This window comes from Somniosus microcephalus, unplaced genomic scaffold, assembly GCF_052327205.1.
Source record: "Somniosus microcephalus isolate GS21.2 unplaced genomic scaffold, FLI_Smic_1.0 unresolved_chr4, whole genome shotgun sequence".
Taxonomy (NCBI): Eukaryota; Metazoa; Chordata; class Chondrichthyes; order Squaliformes; family Somniosidae; genus Somniosus; species Somniosus microcephalus.
Genome location: NW_028225182.1, coordinates 36,687,585 through 36,710,046, shown reverse-complemented (window position 1 = coordinate 36,710,046; position 22,462 = coordinate 36,687,585). Strand labels below are relative to the sequence as shown.

General features: G+C 52.0%; 1 protein-coding gene across 1 annotated transcript in view; it reads right to left on the bottom strand.

Annotated features, from left to right (window-relative positions):
• The window catches only part of LOC147090543 (fibroblast growth factor 11-like), a 370,019-nt gene that overhangs the window by 196,440 nt on the left and 151,117 nt on the right, over positions 1 to 22,462 (bottom strand). Inside the window, exon 2 of the mRNA XM_085977062.1 lies at positions 2,514 to 2,624. Within this exon, the coding sequence (XP_085833188.1) occupies positions 2,514 to 2,624 (111 nt within the window). The remainder of the gene's footprint in view (positions 1 to 2,513; positions 2,625 to 22,462) is intronic.

The following is a 22,462-nucleotide window of genomic DNA, read 5'->3' as shown; positions in this document are numbered from 1 at the left end:
CACCGCCCAGCCTCACCGCCGAGAATCACCGCCCAGCCTCACCGCCGAGAATCACCGCCCAGCCTCACCGCCGAGAATCACCGCCCAGCCTCACCGCCGAGAATCACCGCCCAGCCTTACCGCCGAGAATCACCGCCCAGCCTCACCGCCGAGAATCACCGCCCAGCCTCACCGCCGAGAATCACCGCCCAGCCTCACCGCCGAGAATCACCGCCCAGCCTCACCGCCGAGAATCACCGCCCAGCCTCACCGCTGCTTCACCGTCACCCTCACCGCCGAGAATCACCGCCCAGCCTCACCGCCGAGAATCACTGCCCAGCCTCACCGCCGAGAATCACCGCCCAGCCTCACCGCCGAGAATCACCGCCCAGCCTCACTGCCGAGAATCACCGCCCAGCCTCACCGCCGAGGATCACCGCCCAGTCTCACCGCCGAGAATCACCACCCAGCCTCACCGCCCAGCCTCACCGCCGAGAATCACTGCCCAGCCTCACCGCCGAGAATCACCGCCCAGCCTCACCGCTGAGAATCACCGCCCAGCCTCACCGCCCAGCCTCACCGCCGAGAATCACTGCCCAGCCTCACCGCCCAGCCTCACCGCCGAGAATCACCCCCCAGCCTCACCGCCGCTTTACCGTCACCCTCACTGCCGAGAATCACCACCCAGCCTTACCGCCGAGAATCACTGCCCAGCCTCACCGCCGAGAATCACCGCCCAGCCTCACCGCCGAGAATCACCGCCCAGCCTCACCGCCGAGAATCACCGCCCAGCCTCACCGCCGAGAATCACCACCCAGTCTCACCGCCGAGAATCACCGCCCAGCCTCACCGCCGAGAATCACCGCCCAGCCTCACCGCCGAGAATCACCGCCCAGCCTCACCGCCGAGAATCACCGCCCAGCCTCACCGCCAAGAATCACCGCCCAGCCTCACCGCTGAGAATCACCGCCCAGCCTCACCGCCGAGAATCACCGCCCAGCCTCACCGCCGAGAATCACCGCCCAGCCTCACCGCCGAGAATCACTGCCCAGCCTCACCGCCGAGAATCACCGCCCAGCCTCACCGCTGAGAATCACCGCCCAGCCTCACCGCCCAGCCTCACCGCCGAGAATCACTGCCCAGCCTCACCGCCCAGCCTCACCGCCGAGAATCACCGCCCAGCCTCACCGCCGCTTTACCGTCACCCTCACTGCCGAGAATCACCACCCAGCCTCACCGCCGAGAATCACTGCCCAGCCTCACCGCCGAGAATCACCACCCAGCCTCACCGCCGAGAATCACCGCCCAGCCTCACCACCCAGCCTCACCGCCGAGAATCACTGCCCAGCCTCACCGCCGAGAATCACCGCCCAGCCTCACCGCTGAGAATCACCGCCCAGCCTCACCGCCGAGAATCACTGCCCAGCCTCACCGCCGAGAATCACCGCCCAGCCTCACTGCCGCTTTACCGTCACCCTCACTGCCGAGAATCACCACCCAGCCTCACTGCCGCTTTACCGTCACCCTCACTGCCGAGAATCACCACCCAGCCTCACCGCCGAGAATCACTGCCCAGCCTCACCGCCCAGCCTCACCGCCGAGAATCACCGCCCAGCCTCACCGCCGAGAATCACCGCCCAGCCTCACCGCCGAGAATCACCGCCCAGCCTCACCGCCGAGAATCACCGCCGAGAATCACCGCCCAGCCTCACCGCCGAGAATCACCGCCCAGCCTCACCGCCGAGAATCACCGCCCAGCCTCACCGCCGAGAATCACCGCCCAGCCTCACCGCCAAGAATCACCGCTCAGCCTCACCGCTGCTTCACCGTCACCCTCACCGCCGAGAATCACCGCCCAGCCTCACCGCCGAGAATCACTGCCCAGCCTCACCGCCGAGAATCACCGCCCAGCCTCACCGCCGAGAATCACCGCCCAGCCTCACTGCCGAGAATCACCGCCCAGCCTCACCGCCGAGAATCACCGCCCAGTCTCACCGCCGAGAATCACCGCCCAGCCTCACCGCCCAGCCTCACCGCCGAGAATCACTGCCCAGCCTCACCGCCGAGAATCACCGCCCAGCCTCACCGCTGAGAATCACCGCCCAGCCTCACCGCCCAGCCTCACCGCCGAGAATCACTGCCCAGCCTCACCGCCCAGCCTCACCGCCGAGAATCACCGCCGCTTTACCGTCACCCTCACTGCCGAGAATCACCACCCAGCCTTACCGCCGAGAATCACTGCCCAGCCTCACCGCCGAGAATCACCGCCCAGCCTCACCGCCGAGAATCACCGCCCAGCCTCACCGCCGAGAATCACCGCCCAGCCTCACCGCCGAGAATCACCGCCCAGCCTCACCGCCGAGAATCACCGCCCAGCCTCACCGCCGAGAATCACCGCCCAGCCTCACCGCCGAGAATCACCGCCCAGCCTCACCGCCGAGAATCACCGCCCAGCCTCACCGCCGAGAATCACCGCCCAGCCTCACCGCTGAGAATCACCGCCCAGCCTCACTGCACAGCTGTCCGCGACTCACCGTAGGTGCTCATCTCGTCCTCGGTACCGTCTAGCCTGCCACCGGGCACCAGCTGCAGGTAGTAGCCGAGCTGGCAGTACAGACGGGTGACGATTCCCTTCAGCTGGGGATCTGGAGGAGAAAGAAAGAAAAGAAGGAAAGAGACTCGCATTTCTATAGCACTTTTCGCCACCTCGGGACGTCCCAAAGCGCTTTACAAGCCACGAAATACTTTTGAAGTGTAGTCACTGCTGTAATGTAGGGAACAGGGCAGCTAAGTCACACATAGCAAGATCCCACAAGCACCAAAGAGATCAATGACCAGATAATCTGCTTTAGTGAAGTTGGTTGAGGGATAGGGGGCTTAGGAGGAAGCATGTGGAGGAACCAGGAATTCAATGGCAGCCACTTCACATCCGATATAAAGTATGCCGGCCCGTGGTCCGCGGTGTCAGCCGTGGCACTTTGGCCTCTGAGTCAGAAGGTTGTGGGTTTAAGCCCCTTCCTCCAGAGACTTGAGCCCATAATCCAGACCGGCACTCCCCGTACCAGTACTGAGGGCGCGCTGCACTGTCGGAGGTGCCGTCTTTCGAATGAGACGTTAAACCGAGGCCCCGTCTGCCCTCTTTCAGGTGGTCGTAAAAGATCCCGCGGCACTTTTGGAATAAAACAAAGACTTGCATTTATATGATAGCAAAATACTGCAGATGCTGGAAATCCGAAATAACAACAGAAAATGCTGGAAAAACTCAGCAGGCCAGGCAACATCCGTGGAGAGGAATTAGAGTCGACGTTTCGGGTAGAAACCCTTTTTTAAAACTGGAAAGGAAATGAAATAGATCGAAGGCAGGGCTGGGAGAGAACAAAAGAAGTAAAGAGACATTAAGAGGTATTCAAAACCAGACGAGATGGTGATCGGACTAGTGGAGACAAAAGACGGCTCAGATTAGGTGTGAAATGTACTGGCAGAATGAGAGACAGCTGCCATGTGGGAGAGAGAAAAGGAAAGGGCGGGTGGGGAGGGAAAACCCAAAACAAAGGGGTGGGAAAAAAACTGTATTCGCTGCTCACGATGCGGTCTCCTCTACGTTGGGGAGACCAAACACAGATTGGGTGACCGCTTTGCGGAACACCTCCGTTCAGCCCGTAAGGGGGACCCCGAGCTTCCGGTCGCCTGTCATTTTAATTCACCACCCCATTCCCACTCGGACCTCACCGTCCTTGGCCTCTTGCATTGTTCCACGGAAGCTCAACGTAAACTCGAGGAACAGCACCTCATCTTCCGATTAGGCACTTTACAGTCTTCCGGACTCAACATCGAGTTCAACAATTTCAGATCATAACCTCGGCCCCTATTACATTTTTACTTATATTTTTTATCCACCCCTTTGTTTTGGTTTTTTCCTCCCCCCCCTTTCCTTTTTTTTCCCTCTCCCACATGGCAGCTGTCTCCCATTCTGCCAGAACATTTCACACTTAATCTAGAGCCGTCTTTTGTCTCCACTAGTCCGATCACCATCTCGTCTGGTTTTGAATACCTCTTAATGTCTCTTCACTTCTTTTGTTCTCTCCCAGCCCTGCCTTTCGATCTATTTCATTTCCTTTCCAGTTTTGAAAAAGGGTTAGACCCGAAACGTCGACTCTAATTTCTCTGCACAGATGTTGCCTGGCCTGCTGAGTTTTTCCAGCATTTTCTGTTGTTACTTGCATTTATATAGCGCCTTACATGACCACCGGACGTCTCAAAGCGCTTTACAGCCAATGAAGTACTTTTTGAAGTGTAGTTACTGTTGTAATGTGGGAAATGCAGCAGCCAATTTGCGCACAGCAAGCTCCCAGCAAACAGCAATGTGATAATGACCAGATAATCTGTTTTTAATTATGTTGATTGAGGGATAAATATTGGCCAGGACACCGGGGAGAACTCCCCCCCTGCTCTTCTTCAAAATAGTGGCCATGGGATCTTTTACGTCCACCTGAGAGAGCAGACGGGGCCTCGGTTTAACGTCTCATCTGAAAGACGGCACCTCCGACAGTGCAGCGCTACCTCAGCACTGACACTGGGAGTGTCGGCCTAGCTTTATGTGCTGAAGTCCCGGGAGTGGGACTTCAACCCACAACCTTCTGACTCAGAGACGAGAGAGAGTGCGACCCACTGAGCCACAGCTGACACTTAAGAGCAGGGGGAGTTCTCCTCGGTGTCCTGGGGCCCAATATTTAGCCCTCAACCAATATCACTAAAAAAAACCCCCAGCTGATCAGGGCAAGTAATCACGTTGCTGTTTGCGGGAGCTTGCTGTGCACCAATTGGCTGCTGCGTTTTCCTACGTTACCACAGTGACTGTACTTCACGAGACGAGCAGCTCATTGGCTGTGACATGCTTCGGGAGGTCCTGAGGTTGTGAAGGGCGCTGTAGGCTGTAGATGTTCAGGTTTGGGCTGATAAGTGGCAGGTAACATTAGCGCCACACAAGTGCCGGGCAATGACTATCGCCAACAAGCGAGAGCCTAACAACCACCCCTTGACATACAACGGCATTACCACCACCAAATCCCCCACCATCAACGTCCTGGGGGTCACCATTAACCAGAAACTTAACTGGACCAGCCACATAAATACTGTGGCAACAAGAGCAGGTCAGAGGCTGGGTATTCTGAGGCGAGTGTCTCAACTCCTGACTCCCCAAAGCCTTTCCACCATCTACAAGGCACAAGTCAGGAGTGTGATGGAATACTCTCCACTTGCCTGGATGAGTGCAGCTCCAACAACACTCAAGAAGCTCGACACCATCCAGGCCAAAGCAGCCGGCTTGATTGGCACCCCATCCACCACCTTAAACATTCACTCCCTCCACCACCGGCGTACCGTGGCTGCAGTGTGTACCATCTACAAAATGCACTGCAGCAACTCGCTAAGGCTTCTTCGGCAGCACCTCCCAAACCCACGACCTCTACCACCTAGAAGGACAAGGGCAGCAGGCGCATGGGAACACCACCCCCTCCAAGTTCCCCTTCAAGTCACACACCATCTTGACTTGGAAGTATATCGGCCGTTCCTTCATCGTCGCTGGGTCAAAATCCTGGAACTCCCTCCCTAACAGCACTGTGGGAGTACCTTCCCCACACGGACTGCAGCGGTTCAAGGTGGCGGCTCACCTTCACCTTCTCGAGGGTAATTAGGGATGGGCAATAAATGCCAGCCTTGCCAGCGATGCCCACATCCCACAAACGAATAAAAAAAAGAAATGCAAGTTGTCTCTTTTAGTTTTGCTGCATGATGTGTGAGGGCCCTGTGGGAGGAGGTGAAGGGTTAAAGCAGCATTCGCTCGCCAAGTGACGCCATTTTTCTATTAATCAGCTGGGCCTTTTCGTGCCAAAACAGTAAATGTCACTTCAAGTGGATCAAGAAGCTTTTACAGGGAGACAGCGGGACTGATTCATGGTGAAGCCTGACAGCGCAGTCCATCAGGCCGATGGATAGCAAAATATTAAATATAGCGTTATTTATTTAGCTTTTCCAAAGAAGCTGATGGCTGCAGTTAAGTATTTTACCTCAATCTTTTCTTCGACATTGGTCCGAGCCAGCGTGTCCGCTCGTCAGGGGCAGTGGGAGCCAGAATCGGGCCTAAATACTAGGCTGTGGGGCAGCCACTACGAACACCAGCCGCAGCCGCCCTCCCCTCCCTCACTCTCTCCGCGGGGTGGTCTGGTGTCCGGGGACGAGGGGCTTTAGTTGAGAGCGGAAACTGGGGCTCTTTTCATCAGAGCAAAGAACTATTTCCACTGGCAGGAACGAAAGGCCGCCAATTTAAGATCGTCCCCCGACAAAACAACAACTTGCATTTATACAGCGCCTGTAACGTAGCAAAACGTCCCAAGATGCTTGACAGGAGCGTCAATCAGGCAAAATTTGACATCGAGCCACATGTAGAGAGACTACCGAATGTTGTGGTGCAGAGGGATCTGGGTGGTCTCGTGCATGAAACACAAAAAGTTAGCATGCAGGTATAGCAAGTAATTAGGAAGGCAAATGGAATAAATATGGTACAGGAAACTTTTTTTCATCCAGCACCGACGTGGTGCCGGTTCATCAAAAATTCCGGATAACCGAAAGCTATAGTAAAAGATACGGAGCTGAGAGCTCCGTATAAAGCAACAAACCCTGTTGCTCAGCAACAGCTTCAGAACAATGGCCACAAGTTGCAAGCGTCTCTGTAGCTTAGCAACAGCTGCAGCCACACCCTTGCACAGCAACACATGGAGGAAGGCAAGTAATAAAAGTTACCTGAACCTACTCCTGAATTTTGCCGGTTAACCGACATTTCCGGTTATTTAGGTGCTGGTTAATCGAAAGTTTCCTGTATAAAAGTAGGGAAGTCTTGCTACAACTGTACAGGGCGCTGGCGAGACCACACCTGGAGTACTGCGTACAGTTTTAGTCTCCTTATTTAAGGAGGGATATACTTGCATTGGAGGCAGTTCAGAGAAGGTTCACGAGGTTGATTCCTGGGATGAAGGGGTTGTCTTATGAAGAAATGTTGGGCCTATACTCATTGGAGTTTAGAAGAATGAGAGGTGATCTTATTGAAACATATAAGATTCTGAGGGGGCTCGACAGGGTAGATTCTGAGAGGATGTTTCCCCTCGTGGGGGAATCTAGAACTAGGGGGCATAGTTTCAGAATAAGGGGTCATCCATTTAAAACAGAGATGAGGAATTTCGTCTCTCTGAGGGTTGTGAATCTTGGAATTCTCTGCCCTAGAGAGCTGTGGAAGTGGAGTCATTGATTACATTCAAGGCAGAGACAAACAGATTTTTGAATAACAGGGGACAAGGGTTATGGGGAGCGGGCAGGGAAGTGGAGTTGAGGCCAAGATGAGATCAGCCATGATCTTATTGAATGGCGGAGCAGGCTCGAGGGGCCGAATGGCCGACTCCTGCTCCTATTTCTTACGTTCTTATAAGGAGATATTAGGAGAGGTGACCAAAAGTTTAGTCAAAGAGGTAGGTTTTAAGGAGCGTCTTAAAAGAGGAGGGAGAGACGGAGAGGTTCAGGCAGGGAATTCCAGAGCTGAGGGCCCAGGCAGAACATAAGAACATAAGAAATAGGAGCAGGAGTAGGCCAATCGGCCCCTCGAGCCTGCTCCGCCATTCAATAAGATCATGGCTGATCTGATCCTAACCGCCAATCTACTATCACAGAACCATCTCCTGAATCTAACAGAATTAGACACACGAAATAGGAGCAGGATCAGGCTACACGGCCCCTGGGCCTGCTCCGCTACCCACAGGGCCATGACCGATCCGAACCTAGACTCATGTCCAAATTCCTGCCCGCTCCCCGTAACCCTTAATTCCCTTTACTTCTAGGAAACTGTCTATTTCTGTTTTAAATTTATGTAATGATGTAGCTTCTACAGCTTTTTGGGGCAGCATATTCCATGGACCTACCACCCTCTGAGTGAAGTAGTTCCTCCTCATCTCAGTTTTGAAAGAGCAGCCCCTTATTCTAAGACTATGCCCCCTAGTTCTAGTTTCACCCATCATCGGGAACATCCTCCCCGCATCCACCCGATCCAACCCCTTCACAATCTTATATGTTTCAATAAGATCGCCTCTCATTCTTCTGAACTCCAATGAGTAGAGTCCCAATCTACTCAACCTCTCCTCATATGTCCATCCCCTCATCCCCGGGATTAACCGAGTGAACCTTCTTTGTACTGACTCGAGAGCAAGTATGTCTTTTCTTAAGTATGGACACCAAAACTGTATGCAGTATTCCAGGTGCGGTCTCACCAATACCTTGTACAACTGAAGCAATACCTCCCTATTTTTATATTCTATCCCCCTAGCAATGAAAGCCAACATTCCATTGGCCTTCTTAATCACTTGCTGCACCTGCATACTAACCTTTTGAGTTTCGTGCACCAGGACCCCCAGATCCCTTTGTACTTCAGTACTTTCCAGTTTCTTGCCATTAAGATAATAACTTGCTCTACGATTTTTCCTGCCAAAGTGCATAACCTCACACTTTCCAGTATTGTATTCCATCTGCCAAATCTCTGCCCACTTACTTAGCCTGTCTATGTCCCCTTGTAGGTTTTTTATGTCCTCCTCACTCACTACTTTCCCCCCCATCTTAGTATCATCTGCAAACTTTGATATGTTACACTCGGTCCCCTCCTCCAAATCGTTAATATAGATTGTAAAGAGTTGGGGACCCAGCACTGACCACTGCGGAACACCACTAGTTACTGATTGCCAGTCTGAGAATGAACCATTTATCCCAACTCTCTGCCTTCTGTTAGATAGCCAATCCTCTATCCATGCCAGAATATTACCCCCAATCCCGTGTTTTTTTATCTTGAGCAATAATCTTTTGTGTGGCACCTTGTCAAATGCCTTTTGGAAGTCTAAATACACTACGTCCACTGGTTCCCCTTTATCCACCCTATATGTTACTTCCTCAAAGAACTCCAGCAAATTTGTCAAACATGACTTCCCCTTCATAAAACCATGCTGACTTTGTCCTATTAAATTATGATTATCCAAATGTCCTGTTACTGTCTCCTTAATAATGGACTCCAACATTTTACCTACCACAGATGTTAGGCTAACCAGTCTATAGTTTCCAGCCTTCTGTCTACTGCCCTTTTTAAATAAGGGTGTTACATTAGCAGTTTTCCAGTCTGCCGGGACCATTGCCGAGTCCAGGGAGTTTTGGAAAATTATTACCAATGCATCCACAATCCCTACCGCCACTTCCCTCAAGACCCTAGGATGTAAGCCATCCGGTCCAGGTGATTTATCCGCCTTGAGTCCCATTATTTTACCGAGTACCACTTCCTTAGTGATTTTGATCATGTTTAGCTCCTCCCCCCCATAGCCCCCTGTTTGTCCAGTGTTGGGATATTCTTAGTGTCCTCCACTGTAGCTGAAGGCACGGCCGCCAGTGGACGGGGCGAAGGAAATCGGGGATGGGCAAGGGGCCAGAATTGCAGAACTCCATTGCAGTTGCCAGCTGTAAAATCCAGCCCTTTATCCACATACCTCTGGGGCCTAGGCCCAAATCTAACCATCGTCACTGGAACCTTGGCCCAAATCCAACCGAGAGAGGAGGTGCTTTTATATTTGGCAGCCGCGCCGGCTGGCTACTGGGAGAGTTCATACAGTATGAGAACATAAGAACATAAGAATTAGGAGCAGGAGTCGGCCATACGGCCCCTCGAGCCTGCTCCACCATTCAATAAGATCATGGCTGATCATCGACCTCAACTCCACTTTCCCGTCCGATCTCCATATCCCTTGATTCCCCTAGAGTCCAAAAAATCTATCGATCTCCGCCATGAATATACTCAAAGACTCAGCATTCACAGCCCTCTGGGGCAGAGAATTCCAAAGATTCACCAGCCTCTGAGTGAAGAAATTCTTCCTCATTTCAGTCTTAAATGGCCGACCCCTTATTCTGAGACTATGACCCCTAGTTCTAGACTCTCCAGCCAGGGGAAACAACCTCTCAGCATCTACCCTGTCAATCCCCCTCAGAATCTTGTGTGTTTCAATGAGATCACCTCTCATTCTTCTAAACTCCAGAGAGTATCGGCCCATTCTAAACAATCTCTCATCGCAGGACAGCCCTCTCATCCCAGGATTCAATCTAGTGAACCTTCGTTGCACTGCCTCCAAGGCAAGTATATCCTTCCTTAGATAAGGAGACCAGAACTGTGCACAATACTCCAGGTGTGGTCTCACCAAAGCCCTGTACAATTGTAGCAAGACTTCCTCACTCTTATACTCCAACCCCCTTGCAATAAAGGCCAACATGCCATTTGCCTTCCTCATTGCTTGCTGTACCTGCATGCTAGCTTTCTGTGTTTCTTGCACGAGGACACCCAAATTTCTCTGAACGCCAACATTTGAAAGTTTCTCACCATTTAAAAAATATTCTGTTCTTTGGCGAACACCACCTCCCTTACCGAGGCGACAGGTTGGTTTTATTTCCTGCTATTTTTTTTTTGCGAACGGGACACACCCGGGCAATTTTCCACATTGCCGGGTAGTGTACCAGTGCACCACCCTCCGTCCCCCGCTCCGTCCCCCCCCCTCCCCACCCCTGGTGGGTCTGTCCTGCTGGTGGGACGGGACATTCCCAGGGATGGTGAGGGAGGAGTCTGGGAACCTTGGCTGACAGGTTTGATTCGGTGAGCATGATCATGTCAGGCTGCGTGCCTGGCGAGCCTGTGGGACAGCTCTCTCCGCAACGTTGGCTCCAGTCCCCAGAGGTGAGCGCGGAGGACTTTGCAAGGTCGATTGGGCTTCTTGGCCAGATGCTGTGGCCAAGAAAGTGTGTTTCGCCCGCTCCGCGCTAGATTGCATCTCACTCTCTCGCTCTCGCAACACTTACAAACCTCCTCAACCAAGGCCTGAGCCTATTAAATTTTCATTACCTCCACAGAGCAATGCATTTAAAAATGCTTTTACAGGCTTGAGAAATTGCCAATTACCTTCTGAATGTGTGCATTCAATTAGCTTCATCTTAATTAGTAACCATCGCGTAACGCATGCTGGCACTAACCGGGCAGATCAATAGCACAGACTATAGGGAAGCTTCCGAAACGTTCATCAGGATGGATTCACGTGGGGGGAGGGGAGAGGGCCCAAGCCAAGACCTCTCCCTTTATTGGGGGCGACTAATGAACAGTTAGATACAGAGTAAAGCTCCCTCTACACTGTCCCATCAAACACTCCCAGGGTAGGTACAGCACGGGTTAGATACAGAGTAAAGCTCCCTCTACACTGTCCCATCAAACACTCCCAGGGCAGGTACAGCACGGGGTTAGATACAGAGTAAAGCTCCCTCTACACTGTCCCATCAAACACTCCCAGGGCAGGTACAGCACGGGTTAGATACAGAGTAAAGCTCCCTCTACACTGTCCCATCAAACACTCCAAGGGCAGGTACAGCACATGTTAGATACAGAGTAAAGCTCCCTCTACACTGTCCCCATCAAACACTCCCAGGGCAGGTACAGCACGGGTTAGATACAGAGTAAAGCTCCCTCTACACTGTCCCATCAAACACTCCCAGGGCAGGTACAGCACGGGTTAGATACAGAGTAAAGTTCCCTCTACACTGTCCCATCAAATACTCCCAGGGCACTTACAGCACGGGTTAGATACAGAGTAAAGCTCCCGCTACACTGTCCCATCAAACACTCCCAGGGCAGGTGCAGCACGGGTTAAATTCAGGGTAATGCTCCCTCTACACTGTCCCATCAAACACTCCCAGGGCAGGTACAGCACGGGTTAGATACAGAGCAAAGCTCCCTCTACACCATCCCATCAAACACGCCCAGGGCAGGTACAGCACGGGTTAGATACACAGTAAACCTCCCTCTACACAGTCCCATCAAGCACTCCCAGCACAGATGCAGCACGGGTTAGATACAGAGTAAAGCTCCCTCAACACTATCACATCAAACACTCCCAGGGCAGGTGCAGCACGGGTTAGATACAGTGTAAATCTTACTCTACACTATCCCTTCAAACACTCACAGGGCAGGTACAGCACAGGTAAGATACAGAGTAAAGCTCCCTCTGCATTGTCCCATCAAACACTCCCAGGGCAGGTACAGCACATGTTAGATAAAGAGTAAAGCTCCCTCTACACTGTCCTATCAAACACTCCCAGGGCAGGTACAGCATGGGTTAGATACAGAGTAAAGCTCCCTCTACACTGCCCCATCAAACACTCCCAGGGCAGGTACAGCATGGGTTAGATACAGAGTAAAGCTCCCTCAACACTTTCCCATCAAATACTCCCGGGGCACTTACAGTACGGGTTAGATACAGAGTAAAGCTCCCACTACACTGTCCCATCAAACACTCCCAGGACAGGTACAGCATGGGTTAGATACAGAGTAAAGCTCCCTCTACACTGTCCCATCAAACACTCCCAGGGCAGGTACAGCACGGGTTAGATACAGAGTAAAGCTCCCTCTACACTGTCCCATCAAACACTCCCAGGGCAGGTACAAGCACGGGTTAGATACAGAGTAACGCTCCCTCTACACTCGCCCATCAAACACTCCCAGGGCAGCTACAGCACGGGTTAGATACAGAGTAAAGCTCCTGCTACACTGTCCCATCAAACACTCCCAGGGCAGCTACAGCACGGGTTAGATACAGAGTAAAGCTCCCTCTACACTTTCCCATCAAATACTCCCAGGGCACTTACAGCACGGGTTAGATACAGAGTAAAGCTCCCTCTACACTTTCCCATCAAATACTCCCAGGGCACTTACAGCACGGGTTAGATACAGAGTAAAACTCCCTCTACACTGTCCCATCAAACACTCCCTGGGCAGGTGCAGCACGGGTTAAAATCAGGGTAATGCTCCCTCTACACCGTCCCATCAAACACGCCCAGGGCAGGTACAGCACGGGTTAGATACACAATAAAGCTCCCTCTACACTATCCCATTAAACACTCCCGGGGCAGGTACAGCATGGGTTAGATACAGAGTAAAGCTCCCTCTACACTGTCCCATCAGACACTCCCAGCGCAGATGCAGCACAGATTAGATACAGAGTAGAGCTCCCTCAACACTATCCCATCAAACACTCCCAGGGCAGGTGCAGCATGGGTTAGATACAGTGTAAATCTGCCTCTACACTATCCCATCAAACACTCCCAGGGCAGGTACAGCACAGGTATGAGGCAGAGTAAAGCTCCCTCTACACTGTCCCATCAAACACTCCCAGGGCAGGTACAGCACGGGTTAGATACAGAGTAAAGCTCCCTCTACACTGTCTCATCAAACACTCTCAGGGCAGGTACAGCACGGGTTAGATATGTAGGATTTCGCAATAATTTAGAAATTTCCTACAGTTCCGAAGATTGATTTTTGATTTAAAAAGTACCTGGGTAGAATATACCTTTATAAATTCAGGGATCAAAATGGCCGTCAGACTTCGCGGCAGAAGACAAAAGGACAGACTCTCTTCAAAGCACGGGCTGACAAAGAGGACTGAAAAGGTAGCCTGTGTGTGTCTGTGAAAAAGGAAAATCAAAGATGGCTGACAAAGGATTTCGAAAAAACCCTAGCCCTTGAAGCAATGGAGTAGTTAAACTGTCAATCAAAGGCAGTTCAGGCAGTTTCCCTCCCTGCAGGAAAATCGATGTTTGTTTACACTAAACTCCTACAATGTTGAACCACTTGAGACTGCCAATCAATTGCGGTTGGGCATGACCACAGGACAATCAGTTTGTTTACACTAGCATCCAAGGGCTGTTTCCTCAGCAATTAAGGAAATAGACATGGTTTTTTAAACTGAGACAGTTTCATTCAACCCATCACAAGAATGGGGATGCATTCAAAAACCCATCACAATGAATGGGTGATTCATCCAAAACCCATCACAGTCAATGGGGACAGTTTGGATCCCTTTTGTTTAGCCCAGATGCATCCGGATTTGAGCGGGAAGATTTCGGCCCCAAATGGGGTATAAGATAGCTTCTCAAGAAGCTTCTCTCTCTCTCTCTGCAGCCTCGCCTCTGTGCCCTCTACAACTTGGGAGCCCGCCCAAGGGAGTGGAATACCAGCAGTTACTTTTAAACACTGGGGTATCTCTATCTTCAGGGTGGTGAAGAATCTAAGACCGCAAGGGCACGGGGCAGGCGTTCATTGGTGAGCATACATTTTCTGGCCCATTACAAGGCAACTTAGAATAGGTATAGGGGTGGGAATTAAGGGGAATCTTGTTAAACTGTAATTTTAGTCAATTTTCCCTCGTGTCCGTTTTCTCCTCCCCTATTTAAGTAACAGTGTTGCACTAAGCAGAAAGGTGCTGTAGTGAACACTAAGGCCTAGAAATTCAGTTGGGCGTGCCAGCCGTTAGCGCCTTAGGGGGAGTAGATCTCGAGCGCTAGGCGCTTATCGCCCGGGCGCAGCGCGATCTGCGCCTCTCCCCAACTTCAGGACACATTTAGCGCCGGTGCAAAGTCTTAGCGCGCGCCCTGCTGCGCGCGCAGATCATGACGTCATATAATAGTGCAACGCCCTTTGTGCGCCCCAAACCGGAACTTCCCTCGCGCCGGCCCATTGTGCGCCGGGCGTCCCGAGCGACTGTGAAGTGGAACGGTACACAGGCCAGCCGGGCCAGGGGGAGCGCTAATTAAAGGGCACTTGCCCAGCAGTATAAAGGCCAGCCATTTTGCAGCATTCACTCTTGTGCAACGGTTTTTTGGACAGAGACCAAGGAGGAGAGTTTACTGGTTTGGACCAACACTTGGACAGGTATTTTTGGCTCAGGCCAGAGCTTACCAATTATCTTAGCCTTCATTCAGAGCTCAGTGTTTGCCAGCATATAATGGGGGCTGCATTGGGTGGCAACGCTGAATTTCAGCCTTATGCCAGAAGGGCTTACAGACGCCGTGAGAGAGTGGCAGCCCTGGCTAGACGCAGAGGGGGCAACAGGCGTCGCCAACTGAGGCCTTACCCACGCAGGGTATACCGCCAGCAGACCTCCTATCTGACCATGTCTGCCGCGATGTGTGTTAGGAGGCTGCAATTCCGAAGGGAGGTGGTTGCAGACATCTGCCGGCTGCTTCAGAGAGATCTGCAGCCACAGCTGATGCGCAGGACATCTCTGCCGGTGGCAGTGAAGGTGACGGTGGCTCTCAACTTCTATGCCTCCGGCTCCTTCCAATCCGCCACTGGGGACATCGCTAACATCTCCCAGTTCGCTGTGCATTGCTGCATCCGCCAGGTGACCGAAGCCCTTTTCAGAAGGAGACATCAATTCATCTCCTTCCCCATGACCCTGGACAAGCAGCAGCAGCGTGCAGTGGGGTTTGCAAGAATAGCGGGCTTCCCCATGGTGCAGGGCGCCATTGACTGCACGCATGTGGCTTTGCGGGCACCTCTTGAGCATGCCGAGGATTACCGCAACCGGAAGGGCTACCATTCCCTCAATGTACAGCTGGTGTGTGACCACAGGCAGCGCATCCTAGCTGTCAATGCCCGCTTTCCAGGCAGCAGCCACGATGCCTTTATCCTGCGACAGACAACTGTGGCTGACATGTTCCAGGCACAGCCTCCCCCAAGAGGATGGCTTATCGGGGACAAAGGCTATCCTTTGTGTACCTGGCTCATGACCCCGCTCCGCGTGCCCACGACCCCTGCTGAAGAGGCATACAACGAGAGCCATCAAGCGACGAGGAACCTCATAGAACAAACAATCGGCGTGCTCAAGCAATGGTTCCGCTGTCTCGACCGCTCCGGGGGAGCCCTCCAGTATTCGCAGGATCGAGTCTCCCAATTCGTCGTCGTTTGCTGCATGCTGCACAACCTGGCTATCCGCAGGACTCAGGCACTGCCACCTCACGTTGGACCACCACCTCAGGAGGAGGAGCAGGAGGAGCATGAGGATGATGAGGATGAGGAGTACCAGCCCAGGAGGGACGCACAAGGTCCAAGGGCCGCCCGTCGGCGGCTTATTGAACGTCACTTCTAGGCCCCCTGTCAGGGAATGGCTTGTGCCAATGATAGAACATGGTTGCAGCCGCTCCGCAAGCCCTCAGCCGGTTAAGGCAACAAACACTTCAAAGATTAAACATGGACAATGTGAATAAATAAAATGCTTTATTGTACAAACTCTGGGCCCTTCCCAAAAACAGAGGAAACCCCCAAAAAACACTCAAACACATTACTCGCTCCCACAACCTGGGGAGGATTAACAAAATAGGGCAACTAAAATGGCCGTCATTCTCGGCCTTCGTCCAAAACAAACATCACATCATCGGCCTTCAAAAAACAAACATCCAATTCTCGGCCTCAAGAAACAAACACAAATGGCCACACATTCGACTATTTGGCCCGCTAGGGCGATGCCTTGGCCATCTTTGGGTGGCCCCTGCCCGCCCTGCTGCTCCGCCTCAAAGTAAGGCCATTGCCTGCTGCAAGGCTGGGGGCAGGCTCCTGAGGGGCACATGTCATGACGGCAGATGCCCTTGGGGGTCGGCCTAGTCGAGGTCTGGGCGTCGAGCGGCCGGCTGTTGATTGCTGCAGCTGTGGCTGGCCAGCATCAGTCGCTGCAGCAGCTCCTGGCAGCTCCACTGGGGGAGTGGCAGTGGCGGCTGGAGGAATGGCGGCAAGCTGGCGGATGGCAGGCGCTCGCTGGTCGCCTGAGACACTGGCACTCGCCCGGGCCAGCACTGCAGCATGCGCACCAATCTGCCGAGGGACAGACCGATGTGCTGCTGCAGCGCGCCAGGTGCCCTGGCGATGCCTGGCTGACACAGCGAGTGTGGCAGCAGTGAGTGCCCGTGTTGACCTGTTCACTGACCGCAGCAGAGCAGCCAGTGACTGGATGGCACCACTAATCACCTGGCCAGTCGCTGAAAGATCTGCCCGGTATTCCGCCCGACTGGTGGCCTCTAAGGGCCCGAACTCAGCCACACTCCGAGAGAGGGAATCGATGGACTCAGGCAACCGTGCCACTGCCGCAATGAGCTCCGTGTGCCGGTGCTCCGAGTCCGCGGACAAGTCTTCGAGGCGTTCCATCTCCTCGGCGAAGAGCATCTCCTGACTGGAGGCCGGACTCTCCCTCAGGGGAGAAGGCCGCCGAGCTGGCCGACCCTTCCTGCGTTGCTGGAGGCCACTGGGCCCAGCAATTGGACTCCCCTCCGACGCATCCCCCCTCTGGGGAGAAGGCCGCCGAGCTTCCACCCCCCTCCCGCCTTTCTGCAGCACGCAGGTCCCAGGAGCTCCCCTCCCCTTCGACACTTCCGCCACGCTGCCCTCCAGGGAAGACGTGTCCCCTACATTGGCCTGGGTGGCCGCGGCTGAGGGTTCCCCTGATGGGCCGCTTCCCTCTTGCTCCTCCTCCTGCTCCTCCTCGGAAGGTCTGTCACTGGCAAGTTGAGGGACCTCCTCTTGACCATCTGAAAGCAGGAAGGCACAAGAGTAGCTTTAGAGTGAGGAGAGGGCGTCAGTGCGGGATGCATGAGTGGTGGCATTCAGCGCATTGGTCGGACAGTGGCAAAGGATGTAGATCTGATGCGCAAGTGGGACGAGAGAGGTGCAAAAGGTGATGTCCTTACCATTGCTTCCCAGAACAGGGTCGGCATCTCCACATGCAACGGGCCCAATCACCCGGTGACCCATGAGGCGCTCCACGCGATGTTGCAGGTCGGTGAGTGGCTGGATATGGGGTCGTCCTCCCCCGGTCGCAGTCCGGCTCTTGCGATTATTCGCCAGCTTGGCCTGCAAGAGAAAGGACGGCCTCTAAGTACAGTGTGTCGCCGTGATCTTGTGTGCACTGCCTCCCATGGTGGAATAGCCTGGCCAGTGTGTCGCCATGATCTGCTGTGCACTGCCTCCCATGGTGGAATAGCTTGGCCAGTGTGTTCAGTGCAGAATGTGCAATTGATGCTCATGCCTGTGCCATAGCTGCTGGATGAAGGCTGGCCATTAGAGCTTTCAGGTCCCTTTGCCCATAATGTGAGGTGCACATGCAAGGATGAGGAGGTCATTGGAAAGGGTACTCACCCTGACAATGCGTGTGAGGTCATTTAAATTGTTGCGGCATTGGGCACCGGTCCTGGGGACGTCGCTGTTGGCTGACAGCTTGCTGGCGACATGCCTCCAGGCTCTCCTGTAGACGCGGACCGTCGCCTTCTTGCCATTGTCCGGGTACAAAACATGGCGCCTCTTCTCCACAGCAGCAAGCAGCACACTCAGATCACGCTCTGAGAAGCGCTGCGCACGTTCACGGGCCTTCTCCATGTCTTCAGGCGCTATTTGGGTCCAGCAGCAGTGTTCAGGCCTAGCTGGAGGGCTCCACTATCCAGGGCGTGGCAGCAGACACAGTCGACCCTTCCCCCTTAAGAGCTGGCCGGCGCCAGGGTGTCTGCTGTCAGTCACGAGATGGCTGCACCTGCGCTGCGCCCGGCCTCGGCGCTATAGATCACCACCTCCGGCTTAGCGCCCAAAGAGAGGCGTCCAACAGCAGTTTTAGCGCTCGCCCGAACTAGTAGGGCGAAGCTAATGAATATCGGAGAAGTGGCCTAGATTTGGCGGCGGACGCAAACTTTAGCGGGCGCCCCACTTTAGCGCCCCAAAAGTGGCGTCAATGAATTTCTAGGCCTAAGTAGCTGTATTAAAAGTGCTGCATTTAAGTAACAGTGTTGCACTAAGCAGAAAAGTGCTGTACTAGACACTAAAGTGTACTGTGAGAAGTAAAGTGCTGTATTTCAGCATAGGTGTGCTGTATTGTTTATTTTCAATTTGTTTCTTTTTCTTTCAATAAATACTGGTCTGTTTTGCACCCAACCATGAGTCACGTTTTTCTGTCTACATCGTTACCGAATAAGTCCGGCGGTCATGTAGTGTCCGTGTGTTGATAGAGACACTGAAGACAGGAGTTGGTTCATAGGTGTTTACTAAGCAAAGTCTGGAGGGGTACTAACAGATATAACACAATACACAGGCTTATATAGCCCGAGTGGCCATTACCGGCATTACAGCACATATGGGGCTCTTAAAGGCACATACACTACAATTCCTCCCCTTTTAGCTAACCAGTACATCATATTTTAAGTAATTATTAATTACATGTTATAAGAAAAATAATATACACATTGCTGTAGTTAATTAATTATAAGTCAGTCTCTCTGGAGGCTTCCTGACTCGGTCTGGATAACGCCTCGGTGGTGTAGTAGTTTCTGGTGGTGTAGTAGGTTCTTTTGGCAAGGCTGATTCGGCTTGAATGCCAGTGTCAGGTTCATCGGGTTCCAGTATCACCGGATCGGAGGTAGATATGGGTATCTCTACTTCATCGTTCGGCGTATAGAGTTGTGGTGCAGGTTGTCCCTTTTTGGATGACTCTATGATTTGGTCAGCATGGCGCCTTATTATGCTTTCTCCGATGTCCACAGTATACATCAGTGGTCCTAGTTGTGTGCAGATAGTTCCAGGCTGCCATTTCTCGGTACGGTAGTCCTGGGCCAAAACTTGTTGACCTATCTGGAAGGTTCTAGTTGGCCTTTCATTCATGCCTTGAAACTGCCGGTTCTCCACGTCCCTTCTGATGTTGGGCTTGGCCAAATCCAGCTGGCATCTTAGGTTTCTATTGAAGAACATCATGGCGGGAGTTTGGTTGGTAACCATATGTGTTGCATTCCTGTATGCGAACAAGAAGTTATCCACCTTGTGCTGAAGTTTTATGTCTTCATTACCCAAGGCCTTTATGGCCTTCTTGAAGGTCTGGACAAACCAATCCATTGGTGGCGGGATGGTATGGGGCGGACGTGTAGTGCTTAACCCCATTGTTTTTTAAGAACTTCCTGAATTCTTCGGACACAAATTGCGGTCCATTATCAGATCTGTTCCGGCAGCCCATTCCTGGCAAATATGGTCCTTAATACTGTGATGGTTTTTTCCGTGGTGGTGGAGGACATCTTTATTACCTCCGGCCACTTGGAGTGTGCATCAACCGCGATTAAGAACATTGAGTCCATAAATGGACCAGCAAAGTCGATGTGTACCCTTTGCCAGGGAGATGAGGGCCACTCCCATGGATGTAGAGGGGCTTGTGGTGGAGCGTTTTGGACCTTCTGGCATCCTAGGCAGCTCTTGGTCATTTCTTCGATGTCTCCATCGATACCTGGCCACCATACAAACGCCCTGGCTAGGTTCTTCATTTTCACTCCACCCAGATGCCCCTCATTAAGCTCCTTTAGCACTTTATCCTGGAGTTTGGGTGGAATCACCAATCTGGATCCACACATCAAGGTTCCTCGGCACACTGACAGCTGTTATCTTCTTTGCGAGAATGCTGGCAACAGTGGTTCGCCATGTGCTGGCCATCCCTTCACTGTTAAATCGTAGGCCCGTGAGAGAGTCGGGTCATTTCTCGTTTCCCTTTCAATGGCAGAATTTGTTATTGGTAGACATTCCACTATGGTAGAGTGGAACATCTCCACTGGGTCTACTGTAGGTGCCTCTTCTACCGTTGGCAACGGTAGGCGCGATAAACCGTCAGCATTGCCATGCTGTTTCGATCCTTTGTATTCTATGTTGTATTGGTGTGCCCCTAGAAAAAGGGACCACCTCTGTAGCCTTTGCGCTGTCATAATGGGAACACCCTTTTTAGGGTTGAATATGGAGATGAGGGGTTGATGGTCAGTCAACAAGGTAAATTTTTGTCCGTGTAGGTAATGGTTGAATTTCTTCACTCCCCATACCAGGCTGAGTGCTTCTCTGTCGATTTGGGCATAGTTACGCTCAGCTGAGTTCAATGAGCGTGACGCAAAAGCTATCGGCCGTTCCGAGCCATCAGGGAATTTATGCGATAATACTGCTCCTATGCCGTAAGGGGATGCATCGCACGCCAGTCTGATTGGCAGTGATGGGTTGTAATGAGCCAAAACTTCTTTGGATGTGATTAAGTCTTTGCAGTTATGGAAGGCACGTTTGCAGTCTTCGTTCCATTTCCAAATTACTCCTGTTTGTAGCAGTTCATTAAGAGGGTGTAGAAGAGTTGATAAGTTCGGTAAAAATTTATGATAGTAATTTATTAATCCCAGGAACGACCTTAATTGTGAAACATTTTCAGGTGCTGGGGCTTTTATGACCGCTTCAATTTTTTCAGGTGACTTATGCAACCCTTCCTTATTTATTATGTGGCCACAATATGATATTTGATTTCGGAAAAATTCGCACTTGGGGCGATTTGCTCGTAGGCCCCGTTCTCTCAGCCTAGTGAGCACCTGCTCTAAATTGGCAAGGTGCTCGTTGTCGTTTTCTCCTGTTACAAGGATGTCATCTAGGTAGCATTGAGTCCCCGGAATCCCTTGGAGGACTTGCTCCATAGCTCTTTGCCAGATAGCTGGAGCTGATGCTACTCCGAAAACCAGTCGATTGTACTGGTACAGACCTTTGTGTGTATTTATCGTGAGATATTTTTTAGAGGCCTCTTCAACCTCCATCTGTAGATATGCCTGTGCCAAGTCAATTTTGGTGAAACGTTTCCCTCCGGATAGTGAGGCAAAAATATCTTCTATCCTCGGAAGAGGATACTGTATCATGTGAAGGACCGGGTTTACAGTCACCTTGAAGTCTCCACAGATGCGAATTTTTCTCTGTTCTTCAGATTTATCATTCTTCAATGCTTTCTTCATGATTGGGACGATGGGTGTTGCCCACTCGCTCCAATCTATTTTAGATAATACGCCTGCCTTTTCCAAATTCTCCAGCTCTGCCTCGACTGCTGGACGAATTGCGTATGGTACCGGTCTTGCCCTAAAAAATTTGGGAATTGCTGCATCTTCCACTTTTATTGAGGCGGTGATGCCTTTCAAGGTTCCTAGTTTCTCTTGAAACACTTCCTTGGCGTTGGCCAAAATGTCTTTTAATCGTTCAGGTATGACGTCATCATCATTTTTTTCCTTACTGGTCACCGTCAGTGCCTGAATGGAGTGCCAGTCTAAACGTATTTTTCTGATCCATTCACGTCCCAACAGCGGTGGACCACCATCATGTAGAACGTATAAATACAACTTCTGTATTTCCTTGCCGTTGTATACAACAGGCACCCTTATTTTTCCTTTGGGGTATACTTTCTGCCCCGTATATGTTTTCAAGATAATGGATGTGTCTTTTAAAGGTATATGCGGAAATAGCCGCTCGTAATCCCGTCGATTTATGACGGTCAGAGCTGATCCTGTATCTAGCTCCATTTTAACTGGGGACCCTGCTATTGTGAGGGTAACCCAAATGGTCTGGTAATCTTCTTTGGCAATTACATTATGTAATTTGAGAGAGCTTAGTCTCTTGTTCCCGGAGTCGCTATCGCTCTTCTGGTCTTCGGAGCTACTGTCCGTCATCATTTGTGCCTTTCTGTGCTTTTCCTTATTGATTCTTTTCCTGTTGGTGGACTTTTTGTTTCCAGATCGGCACACCCGT